At 36.0% G+C, this 13,573-nt stretch overlaps 2 protein-coding genes across 5 annotated transcripts in view; one reads left to right on the top strand and one right to left on the bottom strand.

Annotated features, from left to right (window-relative positions):
* LOC117174733 (cyclin-dependent kinase 4-like) overlaps positions 1-13,573 on the bottom strand; it is a 549,135-nt gene that overhangs the window by 308,258 nt on the left and 227,304 nt on the right. The gene's annotated exons all lie outside the window — the stretch shown is intronic.
* LOC117175574 overlaps positions 9,804-13,573 on the top strand; it is an 8,386-nt gene continuing 4,616 nt past the window's right edge. Inside the window, exons 1-2 of the mRNA XM_033365280.1 lie at positions 9,804-10,548; positions 10,714-11,148. Of these exons, the coding sequence (XP_033221171.1) occupies positions 9,804-10,548; positions 10,714-11,148 (1,180 nt within the window). The remainder of the gene's footprint in view (positions 10,549-10,713; positions 11,149-13,573) is intronic.

The raw sequence follows: 13,573 nt of genomic DNA, 5'->3' as shown, positions 1-13,573 counted from the left end.
CTTTATTGTACTCTAATTCATTTCCCAAAGTTTCAGCTCGATTTCTTATTTCCAAAAAAAGTTCTTAGGTTCAAAAAAACATTCAGTGAACTGAAAAACTGTGGTCGGTAATATAGTTATTTAGCTGTGTCACATGCCCTTAATTCTGTATATTAATTTTAAAAAAACAATGTACAATAATATAATCAAATATGTTTATCTTTCATATAATAAATACAAATTATGGACTCTGGAGCTAAATAGTTGTGCACATGGGCATAGGAAACACGGGATTAGGCTTGCCATCCTAACTTGGGCGAGCGAGGTTGAATCCACGGGAGGAGGGAGAATTCCATGAGTGGGGAGAGTCGGCATCTTACGATGTGCCATTTGATTATGAGCTAGAGCATTTTTGCCGACAAACTGTGCATGAAAGTATAAGCATGTGGGCGCTGCCATGTTTGTCGCGGGACATCAAAAGGTGGCAGACCTCCTCCCTCATAGCATCACCCCCGCAATGGCATGCCAAGTCCCTTATTTCCTATGTCCATGGTTGTGCTGTTTGCGTTAATGTTAACTTCTTCAGTAGAAACTTAATTGGTAAATCATTGCAGAAATTGCAAACTTTCGTCATTTACCGAAGCGCAACTTGCACCTTCGTCGTAACTCTTAATGGCAGCCCTAAAGAGGACGCAGTTATCGGCGCATGTTTTTCACATTCTGATATTCTCTTATTCCATTAAATCGGCAATCTCCCACCTCATCTCTGACAAGTAGTACAAAACGCTAAATATAAAAAAGATACTTTTAAACTCTCAACTTACCTCACATCTAATACTGCACAACTTGTCCAAGGTATAAATCATTAAAGTGTGCTTTTGCGACAGCAATAAGACAATAAAGGCCTTTTCATACCTCATCTTGCCGGCAGTGAGTGTCAGCGCCCATAGTTGTGCTAGATGGCGCTGATTTAAAACCGAAGACCTCAAAACCAGCCCTATGCATCGCCACCACTCTTTCTGTTCTCTTAGCACCCGGAGGGGTATCGTAGTTCAAATAAATTTAATAGACGGCGCTCCGGTCAGGTAGGCCTGCCTTTGCGTTGTTATGTATAGCAAAAACACTAAAATGCATTAAAAACTCGATACTTTTTATGAATATTAAAGGAAGAACAAAGTTTTCAGTAACCATAAGAGCAGTAACAAAAATTTAATTAATTTAAATAAAAGTTCATAAAAACATGTAATTTAATATTAGGAAAATTGAATATAAAGGTGAGTATTTTGAAAACAGTTTGAATTGCATTCATATTTTTCTATTGTTTATTTTGCTACAGTAATTAATTAATTTGAATAACAATTGTATTAGTTGCAAAATTTCAAACACTGATTGATAATATTACTTGACTAATAATAATAATAATATTTGAACATTGATAATTCGCCTTATAATATACTTTTTTATTAATTCGTCTAGATATTTCCGCTCTGTAAAAATATATATTTACACATAATTCATTTACAATCAGGGTAGAGGCTTTCTCGGGAAACCGGGAAAGACTGAGAAAAAAAAGAAAAATTACCGGGTATTAAATTGATTTTTACTTTATCTACAATTGCAGGGCATTTATGGCAAAAGAATTCTCGTTTTTATTGTATAAAAGGGATTTGGTAAAGAAATAAAATTTCCCTTTGGACAAGGAATTTTCGATGTCGAAAGGGAATTTAAACAAAATAGAAACTGGGATTTAGAAGAAAAGTATTAAAAAATCCCTGTTGCAATCCGAAATTCGTCACAATTTAAAAGTTCCTTCTTTCGAAATTAAAAAAAAAGAGAGTGCAAAAACGGTAAATATCCTATTAAAAATGGTTTCTATGAGAGAAATGTGTAAAACTGACTATTTATATGATAAGAACTTGTAGCCGAGTAAATTATTTATTGTGTTGAAAGTTTTTCAAAATTATTAGTGCGAAATCATAGAATCAAAATGTGTAGCTGCGGGCTGTACGTCATACTATAACAGCAAATAGTTCATTTTTCAACCCAAGAAATTATGTTTTAATCAAAATGATAAATCTTAAATTAGAAAAAGAATAATTTCCAACAGACGAGTTTGTTTTTCAACCATAATTTATTTCTAATCCATAAGATTAATTTTAATCTAAAATGATGAATATTTAACTGGAAAGCTTAAATTTTTAATGAAAAAGAAGAATTTCTAAACAAGGAGATTGACTTTCAAAGAAAAAACTGATTTACTACAAAAAAGTAGATTTTCTAACAAAAAGTCGATTTTTTAACAACCTACGTGAATTTTCAACGAAATAAATGAATTCTCAATTCAGAAAGACAGGTTTACATCTAAATTGTTGAACTTTAAACTAGAAAAGATCGAATTTCCAACAGAAACAGTTATATTTTATACTGAAACAGTTAATTTTGTAGTTAAAAATTGATTTTAAAGAAACTAGTTAAATATTTAAAACAATACAAATTTTCATTTATTATGATAAATCTTCGAACAATAAAATTAATTTTCAACCAAAGAGTTCAGCTTTCAACCGCAAGTAATTACATTTTCAAGAAAAAAAGGTAAATTCTTAACGAAAAATGTTAAAAGAATTATATTACAATTTAAAAATAGTTACTTTTCGAAATAGTACTTCTATTCAAAAAATTACTTCAAGCACTCTCTTTTTTTAAATTTCGAAAAAAGGAACTTTTAAATTGTAAAGAATTTTGACTTGGAGCAGGGAGTTTTTAAACTCCTTTCTTCTAAATCCCTCTGTAAATTCTTTAATAAAAATCCCGTTCCATGTCAAAAATTCCTGGTCCCAAGGGAAATTGTATTACTTTACCGAAACTCCCTGTCATAAAATAAAACCGATAATTATTTTCACTAATATTCCCTGCAACCACAGATAAAGTAAAAATTACTCTTCTAATTTGACAAAAATTACTAAAATATTGAGCACTTGAATTTTGCTACGGTCAGAAGTAAATTCCCGGGTTTTTAACTCAATTACGGGGTTTTCCCGTTAAAGTCGCCACTCTGATTATAAATAAATTATATATGGATATATATTTTTTAGAATTCGGAAATGTATAGATGAATTAAAATGAAAAAGTACATTATAAGACTAATTATTAATGTTTAAATATTATCATTACTATTACAATTAATAAAGTAATATTATCAATCAATGTTTAAAATTTTCTACAATTACAGTTGTATGTAAAATTAATTAATTATATTGGAAAAATTAACAATAAAAAATGTGAATACAATTCAAAACGTTTTTTAAATACTCATCTTTCTATTCAATTTTCCTAATATTAAATTACATGTATTCATGAATTTTTTGGATCACCATTTCTAGATTCTCTTATTGTTACTGAAAACCTTGTTGATCCTTTTATATTCACAAAAATTATTAAGTTTTTAAGAAATTTCAGTATTTTGGTTATACATAACAATACAAAGACAGGCATACCTGATCGGAGCGCCATCTATTGGATTTATTTGAACTACGATACCCCTCCGGATGCTAAAAATAAGAACTACCGCATACACATACACGGGCAATACATATAGCTGCTCAAAACGATTCATGGGAGTGACACCACTATGGTCTGCGCCTGCCTTCCTATGCCCGCACGAGGCGCAATATCTGACATTTTCCTCGGCGGGGTGTTCGAAAATGAAGTATTTTAAATATAAGATTTCTTTCAGTAACTTATTGAAAATTGGGTATCTAGATAAAATGTTGTGTGAAATTTTGAAATAAACCGCAATAATACATAAAACTATACTACTATACTTTTTTTAAATTCCATGCATTGTGGTGTGTTTTTGTCAATGCATGCTGCTTAGTGCAAATGTACAGTTTTGTCATGAAATTGAAACTATGGAATCTGGAATCCGAAAATATTGAGGTGAGTATTTAATTTTATTGTTTTTTTTTTTGGTAAATAATATTACTTGCCAAAGAATAATCTGTCAAAATTGTTTTATTATTAATTACTTGTCCTAGATAATTACTTATCAAAATACCCTACCGATGAAAAGGCACTGAAACAGCACTGAAACGGATCTGCCCGGTAATAAGCGTTGAATTCAGAAAAATTAAGAATTTGTATTCTTATGAATACGCGATATTTCCTCTGTCTAAAAATCCCCCAACGGGAACAGAAAAAGTGCAAATAATATTCCTCTCAATCGACTTAGTAAAATTTAACGAAAGCATTCATTATCCTATTTTTCATTAATAAATCTTTGTATAACTTATAAATTCGAAAGATATTCAAATTTACATTTATTTATATTTTAATAATGTATTTAAAAGTCTTAAAAAATGCAAAAAAGAAATCTATGCAAATGTGTGAATTTAAATAATTTTAACTCTAGAGAGGCAGAGTTGAATTGGTGAGAGTCAAAATTTCAGAATTTACACTTCGCATGAAGGAATTAAAACAACTTATTACGCATATTTTGTGAACTTATTAGAAGGAATTAAATAAGATCGAAATATGAACACTTCTGAGAAATAAAAAATATATCTGTGAAGTGCGTTACCGGTAAAATTAGAAGGAATTAAATACATTTAAAGTACGTTCTCTTTGGGAGAATAGAAAACTGTGTGGCGGTCGCTATGCAAATAGAAGTGATTAAGTTTAGGAGGTATCTTATTCTTATTGTGGCATTTTAGACAGATGGAAAAATCGCGTCTTCAAAATAATAGAATAATATTCACTTTTGCGCTGAAATCGGAAAAGATTAATTTTTCTCTATTCTACGCTTATTACCGGATGCCCAGTGCCGTTCCAGTGCTGCTCGATTAAAGCTACTCAGATTACGGTTTTAAATACCAGCAGAAGTATCCTTTATACCTTCGATTAGGCTACCAATTACATCAGATGAAAGGGATTAAAAATCAAACATTAACATTTAAAAATTGTTGAAATTACTTCTGAGAATGACAGAAATTCAGAATCAACGGGCTTTAATTATTTCAGATATCTTTTTTGAATCTTTAAAATTGCAATGAATGTCACGTATCTCATGAATGGACTGAGATACGCCAAAACAGACAACAGTTTTTAATTCAACTCCAAAATAATATATTAGTATATAAGTTACAATTAAAAAATATGCATAATGAGAAAATCTATAAATTAAAAAAGTGTTAGTAATTTGAAGAAACCAAATTTGGTCAACCACAATAAAATGTTCTCATTGCAATCTGAAAAAAAACTTTTTCCCTAAAAAATAAAAGAAAAAAATTTGTTTTCCCTTTTTGATAAACGCAAAAAGGAATGAAGAAAAATGAGAAGATAACCAACCAAATTCCCTTCCTTCTCTTTTTTTCTTTTTTTTCTGGTCTTTTTTATTTGGATTGTTATCAAATCACAATAAAAAACATTTGTTAAAAATACTCACCAACATTTCGGCACACATACAGCACAGTGTAACAAAGGCTGTAACAAAGGCATTATTCTCTCCACTATTCAGGTTAATGAGCAGGGTTGTGGGAGGCAGTGTATAGGCACTTCACGACAGTTCCGTTCATTCACTTGACATATAAATATCACCATACCATACGTGTTGAGACCTAAGTTTTTTTATGATTTCGTATCTCTGCTCAAAACGTGCTTTTGTTTAGTCTTTTAAGATTAATTTTACTACCATCGAACTCTAGACTTTCATTTTTTTCTTTACGTTTTGTTACTGCTCTCCAGATGAAGTTTTCGAAGATATCGAGGCCCGAGTCCTAATCCCTGATCAATGATAGATATGCACACCCTCATTCAAGGCCCTTCAGGCTCGCCTCACTTAGGTAGATTTTAACGCACATTAAATCTCTTCAGTTACACAACTCCAAATTATCTCCAAAAATCTTCGCCTCTTTTCCGCATTTTCATATTTGAAAACGCCTGCAGGTTCTGGGTTTTCGCCCCCACCCTTAAGATTTGTAAACCTCCCACCTACTCTTAACTCTCTCTGTGACTGACCTAGGATGTACCGATATAACGAATCGATCTTTGAAACGAACAGGGACTATCTCCAGCGAAAGTATCTTTAGTCTAAAATTTTGTACACTTCACGTTCCATATTATAACTTTACTGAATATATTATGATTTTACCTAATCAAATGTATTCTTCTCATTATCAACCCTTGCTCAGCAACACAAAAAATATTTGCGTCTCTTAATCTTAACCGATTGAGAGACTTGATGGGTTTCTCTGAATAATAAAAAATTCGAAGTTCAATTCGATCATCAACGCCAACATTTTGGTCCTTCGAGAGTCGGATCCAGTTTCCTATGGATTACGACATCTTACCTATCATGTTGTCGAGCAACAGCCCTGTCATTCAATTGAAAAAACAGAGAACGTGAACAAGCGAAGATTTTAACGTGAGAAAACCTTCAAACCGACTGAACCGAAACGAGAACGAGCGAAGATTTTAATGTGAAAAAATCTTCTTCTCTACTGAATTGATCGACAAGGAGCTAAGATTTTCACGAGGAAAAATCTTGCAATCTACTGAACGAGAACGAGCGGAAATTTTGATGAAAAATCTTTAAATGCATAACGAGAACGAAGAAAGATCTTACCAGAAAAGAATCTTTTAATCTGTGTCAAATCTACGAGTCTTCAAGTCTACAAATCTTCAAATCCACGAGGCTGCAAGTCTACGAATCATCGAGTGATTATGAAGTGAATTGATTTGAAAAATCTATCGAATTTGTGAGTGAATGTTCCTTGTGTTACAAGCTGTCAATGTCTTGCGTTTATTTCATTTTACAACTTATGCTACTTATCATTAGAATCTGTGAAGTGTTCGTCACCAGAGCTTCAAAAGGGTGAGTCTTGTATGTCTGTTATTGAGTCATCTTATTACATCTTGAAACGTGATCAGTTGCTATCTTTCCCTTTCACTCTATCTCAGTGTTTTCTTTTAAATGGCAGCTTTAGCAAAGCGAATCACACAATTGCATAGGCTTAGAAGTGCCTTAAAAACTAAAGCCACAATTTCTTGAAAAATTTCTCAATAAATCAATTGGGGCTATTGATTTCATAGAGGTAAGGGGTAAAATCGAGAACGCATCAATAATTTTTGATAACATTGAAAAAACTCAATCCGAATTAGAAGAAATTGTAGCGGAAGATCAACTTGAAAGCGAGTTTTTCAGTAAACTTATCGTCTGCTGTGCCATCTTCGCGAAAATCTGTAGAAAACGTATCACATATCAATAATGAAGCAGCTGCGACTATAGGGGTTCAGCAACGGAACGTGAACCCAATTAATCTTAAATTACCAGACCTGAACTTGCCTACCTTTAGCGGTTTCTATAAACAATGGCCGGGGTTTAGTGATATCTTTAAGTCCTCTGTTGAGATCGATCCACGATTTACAGACTCTCAGAGACTTATGTATCTAAGTTCGTGCCTAACCGGGAGGGCCACGGACAAAATTGAATCTATTCAAACGACTGATGCAAACTATAAAGTTGCTTAGACTTCCCTAGAAAAGTGTTATGATGATCCGTGTACCGTCATCAATAATCATATTAAATCGTTTTTTGAACTGCCAAATTGTCATAACATATCAGCCGTTGCTCTAGGGGAATTTTTAAACAACGTAACCAAACATTATCGTACGTTAAAAGCATTAAAAAACCATTTTTAGAAGCGTTTTCGATATACGCGATCGTATCGAAATTAGACCCAGAAACACGTTTAAAGTGGAAAGAACATTTGCATTAAAACGAGACCGGGAAAAAATTCTAGAAATAAATGAGCCTTTTTCGGAAAATGAGAAATCGGAAAAGAATATATCACGTAACAAAAACTAACGTCACGACGGAAATAAGTCATAACAATCACAATCGAATTTCAAAAGGCAATCCGTTTATTCAATTCAGGCTCGTACGTTTTGTCATATTTGTAAGGAAGCTCACTTTACTTAAAACTGTGAAAAATTATTAAATGTGACCTTGCCAGAACGTTTTAATATCGTCAAAATCTAGATCTTTGTTTTCATCGTTTCCGGTCTAACCATACCGTAGAAAATTGCAATGCCAGTGTGTGTGAAATCTGCAGCAAAAGATATCACACTCTTTGGCATCAGGACGCAAGCTTACACACTACCGTATCGTCCCAAGTCTTATTATCGACCGCTATCGTCCATATTATAGATTAAAAGGGCAATCCCCAATCATGCAGGGCCCTCCTTGACAACGGTTCGCATGTCAACTCTATCCCTAAAAAATTAGCTGCGAAATTAGGCCTAGAACAACGAGAAATCAAAATTCCACTCGGCGAAGTGAATCAAATAAGCTCTAGAGTGAGTAAAATAACGCGAAAACGATTCAATCGCGATTAAATAAATACTCAGCTGATTTCACCTTCCTTATAACACCAGAGGTCAATGATCGCGCATCAAGCGAATGTAATTTATCGTTAAATTTATTGCATAACAAAACTGCTGAATTTCAAGGAAGATTCAATCGAACTCGGGGGAGTCATACTCTCAGGCACTCAGACCATTCAATTCTCTAGAACGGTCTTTGGCAAAAAATGCAGATTTTAAGGATAAATATATCGCTTTTATGAGGGAATGCCTGGAAATAGGTCAAACGTCTGAGAACAAATCTGCTTCTCTCTATGAAGGTTATTTTTTCCCGCACCACCCGGTAATCAACCAATCGAGTTTAACGAAAATGCTTCCAAGCGTTTTTGATGCCTCAGTGAAAACATCAAACGGAAAATCTCTAAACGATATACTTTTGGTCGGTCCCAATATTCAAGACGATCTTTTTTTACTTCTTGTCCGTTTCCGATCCCATACATATGCAGTCACGGCAGACATTGAGAAAATGTATCGGCAAATACGTCTCGATGAAGCCGATCAAAACTTTCAAAAAATTTTATGGCGGGAAGATCCTCGTCAGCCCCTAAAAATATTTAAGTTAAAAACTGTAACTTACGGCATGTCCTCTGCGTCTTTTTTTAGCAACGCGATCGCTTACGCAATTGGCTAATGATGAAGCTAATAATTGTCTACGTGCATTTACTGTGTTGAAAGGAGATTTTTATATAGACGATTTGTTATCGGGCGGAATCTTAACTTTGCCTAAATTTAGGAGATACGACAAAAATACTTGGTGTTTATGGAAATCCCAGGCCAGATTCATTTGTTTATATTCTAAAGCAATCGGATTTCGGCGCACCCGTGACAAAAAGAACCATCTTGTCCGAAATCGCTCAATTATTCTACCCGCTCGGATTGCTGGGTCCTGTTCTTTTACCACCAAAAATAATTATGCAATCATTGTGGCTAATAAATATAGGCTGAGACGAGTCTGTCCACTCGAAGTAGCCACGACATGGTTAAAACACAGAAAACAATTGAAGATTTTAAAGGAAATTGAAATTAAACGGAAAATAGTTGCCGATGGTTATGCGTATCTTCAAATCCATGGTTTTTGTGACGCTAGCGAGAAGGCTTACGGGGCCTGTATATACATTTGATTAACTAATAAGAATGGAGAACATTTCACTCGATTAGTTTGTTCGAAATCTAGAGTCGCGCCTTTAAAAATAGTATCGTTACCGCGACTAGAACTCTGTTCGGCACTCTTATTATCGAAACTATATGCACCGCGCATCATGCCTTACGAAGGTTAGATATAAAAAAAATATCCTCTGGTACGATCCCACCATAGCGTTGTATTGTATTAAAAGTCCTTCAAATACTTTAAAAACATTAGTAGGAAACCGTGTTGAAGAGATTCAAACGTTGACACAATTTCTCGAATGGTGACACGTACGTACCGAGAACAATCCCGCGATCTTGTCTCGCGAGGCCTCACACCAAAAGTGTTTATCACTAATTCCCTTTGGTGTAACGGTCCAGTATGGATTAAGGAGCCTGAAGAGAATTGGCCTCTATCGCACTTGGAACCTATCGAAGTACCTGAACGAAAGAAACCTGTTGTGAGTTTAGCAGTCAATTTAACTCGTGAGAACGAAATATCTACTTCTCTTTTTGACAAGGCACAAATCTTCACTAAACTAATACGCGTGATAGCTTACTGTCAAAGTTTCATAAACATTAAGGTTCACAAGCGTGAGATACAGGGCCACCTATCTTCAATTGAATTTAAAATCGCGACTAATTCGATAATTAAATTATTACAACACAAAGCATTTCCAAACGAAAATAAAATGCTAAAATCAGAAAAACAACTCGATGGCAGATTAGCTCCGCTTAGCCCTTTCTTAGATTCGGAAGGTATTCTCAGAGTTGGAGGCCGATTGAAACAATCGGATCTTAATTATTCACAAATGCATCCTACTATTTTACCTCAGAATCATAATATTACCATGCTTATCATTCGCGATCAACACTTAAAATTAACGCATGCTGGGTCTCACGCCACGCTCAATGCCAATCAAGATTCTTATTGGATTATGAACGGAAAAAACATAGTGAAAAACGTAATCAGAAAATGCGTAATTTGTTGTCGCACGAAACCGCAAGCTCCTACTTACTTCATAGGTAATCTTTCAAAAAATCGGACCATATTCAAAAGAGCTTTTCTTCACTCATGAGTTGATTATTATGGTCCTTTTTATACAAAGGAAAAAAAATTTCGAAATCGGAACAGGGTAAAAATAAACGTTGTTGCTTTTGTGTGTTTCGCTAATAAGTCTTTACACATAGAAGTTGTCAGTGGTCTGACAACTGAACCTTTTTTAGCTTGTTTGAGCCGATGTTTCTCTAGACGTGTAGAGAGTTTCGACAATTATTCCGATAACGGTAGGAACTTTGTGGGTGCAAAAAATGAAGTTGATGCAATCTGTCAATTCTTAACCTCTAAGGAACACAACGATACTGTTTGTCGCATTCTCTCTAATCATCACATTAATTGGCATTTTATTTCCCCGCGTTCGCCACACTTCGGCGGACTCTGGGAGGCCGCGGTAAGGTCCTTTAAGCACCACTGGGTTCGCGTTATCGGCGATAAACTTTTAACTTATGAAGAGTTCACAACGCTCGCAACCGAGATAGAGGGTATCCTAAATTACCGTTCTTTGACACCTGTACCCTCAGATCCCAACGATTTAGCCGCCCTCACACCCGGTCACTTTCCCACAGGTAACTCTCTAACGGGTGTGCCAGAACATGATTTGAAGGACATATCGTCTGGGCGACTTTCGTCTTGGTAGCAAGTCCAACACATAAAACATTACTTTTGTACTCGGTGGAACAAGGAATATCTTCACGAGCTAACTATTCGCAAAAAGTTGGATAAGGGTTCTACTACAAATACTCAGATAGGTAAACTTGTAACAATTCGAGACGATAATCTTCTTTCTATGCGATGGGCCCTTGGCCATATTATAGCCTCACATCCGGGTCATTGATCCCAGATCTGAAACGACATGTGGTCCAATGCTATGAAAGGGCTATGTCCTTGTGAATATAGTAGGAGACGATATACATGACTGGGTTGCGCGAGCAACCCATGTCTCCTCTTCTGAATTTGAAAACTCGAAGGTGCACGATTGCCGGTCGGAAAACTGCAGCGGTTCTATTTATATCTCTATCCGCTTTGAAATAAAATCAATAGATTGAGATTTTAATATTTCCAGGTTTCGAGGTATAAAATATAAATGATATAAATATTAATACTATTATATATATACATATAATAAAAAATTTGACATAAGGACAACCCCAGGATTTCGCCGGGAGCGGGTGCTAATCTGAAAAATTGCACCCGCTTCCAGCGAAACCGTGGTAAAATTTCAGCCACAACCACGTCTCACAACCGCGAGATAGGTGGCTACAGTCTCTAAAGGAATTAATAAAACGATCCAGCAAAAGCATCGTGCACCCTCAGAACACGGAGCGACCCAAGGACAACCGCCTTCTGCATTTTTCCCGCAAGTGTTCTAGCATATTGTTGACACGCAGGGATGCTTTTTAGGCCATTAGCAAGTGAAAGCTTGGCACCTCCAAGAGCGCCGATGATAAGGACGATCAGTTTAACAGAATATTCCGGGTACAATCGTTGCAACACCCTTATAAGGTCTCGATACCTCTCTTTCTTTTCATTCTCCTTGGCTATGATGTTTTTGTCAGCTGGTGCCGAAAATTCGATAACGAACATGGCGATTTAACGAACATGGGCGATTTAAGGAAAGCAAACGTTACGTCACAAGACATTGACTGATCCTTCACATTTCTGTGGAAGATACCGTGCATCCTCTTATCGAGGAGCTGTTCACGAAAGTTTTTCTCTTGTGCTTTCTTAATCCGGGCTATCAGGAGTGAGTACTCGAGATAGATAAGATTTGATGCATTTTGCTCACCCCTAATACTGAAGTCAAGTCCGAGTGTTTCAGCAGCCTCCTCCGCTGCTTTGTACAGAAACGCTCCTTTGCCCACTTCTTCGTTATTCCTGACCATGTTAAGAAGAGGGTCTCTTCCATTTGCAACTCTATGTACTGTACCCAGAATAATCCTGTTGTGAAGACATTCAAGACTTAATAATCCGCGAGCCCCTTGACGGCGTGAGATGTACAGTCGCGGAACGGAAGACTTAAGATGTATGCTTTTGTTCATGTGCATAACCTTTCTTGTCCCGATATCAAGAGGTCTGAGCTCGTTCTTCGTCCATGGAACTACTCCAAATTGAATAGAGTAGTACCGGGACGGCAAGCATGTTCGTTGCAGATACTTTGTTCCTCGCCGATAGTTCGGAAGACCAAATCCGTCGGATGAGACGTTTTTATCTGCTTCGGAGAGTATCCTTTATAGATGTCACATCCTGAATGCGGCTCTGTAGCACGCCCAGGTATGTATAAGTCTCTCCAGCGCAAAGGTGTCTAACCCAAATTGCATTCCGACTTCCTTAGTATATCGTTCGACAATCCTCAGAGCTAGATGCAGTTACTCTCTGGTTTTAGCATAGATCTTAAGATCGTCCATGCAAAATACATGAGTGACCTTGCACTTTCGATCTGCAGGTTTGCCTCACAAGGATCCGTCGGAATGGCGCAGTGCTAGAGATAGTAGCAATAATGTAAAGCAAAAGAGAAGTGGGCTCATGGTGTCGCCCTGAAAGACACCTCTCTGAAACGTGATCTTGTTAGTTGTCACACGATTTTTGCCAGATGAGATAGTAAATCTGGTTTTCCAAAGCGGCATCAATCTCTCTATGCACCCAACTATTTGCGGATGAACCTTTAAGATTTCCAAAAGACAGATGATAAGTCTATGGGATGTCGAATCGAAAGCTTTCCGATAATCAATCCAGGCCATCGATAGGTCACGCTGGTAGAATGCTGCATCTTTGCAGACACATCTATCGATGAGCAGGTTCTCCCGTCATCCGGCTACGCCTTTCTTTGAGCCTCGATGTTCATACATTTCTTGCCACACAGGTTCAATTGCCCGAACAATCCTATCATTCAGGATAGCTGTGAATATCTTATAAAGCGTGTTTAGACAAGTTATTGGCCTGTAGTTCTTCGGGTCAGCTAAGTTGCCTATTTTCGGCAGGAGTATTGTGCGC

Source organism: Belonocnema kinseyi, chromosome 6 (genome assembly GCF_010883055.1).
Source record: "Belonocnema kinseyi isolate 2016_QV_RU_SX_M_011 chromosome 6, B_treatae_v1, whole genome shotgun sequence".
NCBI lineage: Eukaryota > Metazoa > Arthropoda > Insecta > Hymenoptera > Cynipidae > Belonocnema > Belonocnema kinseyi.
Note: the sequence above shows the minus strand (reverse complement) of the source record. Positions and strands in the feature narration are given on the sequence as shown.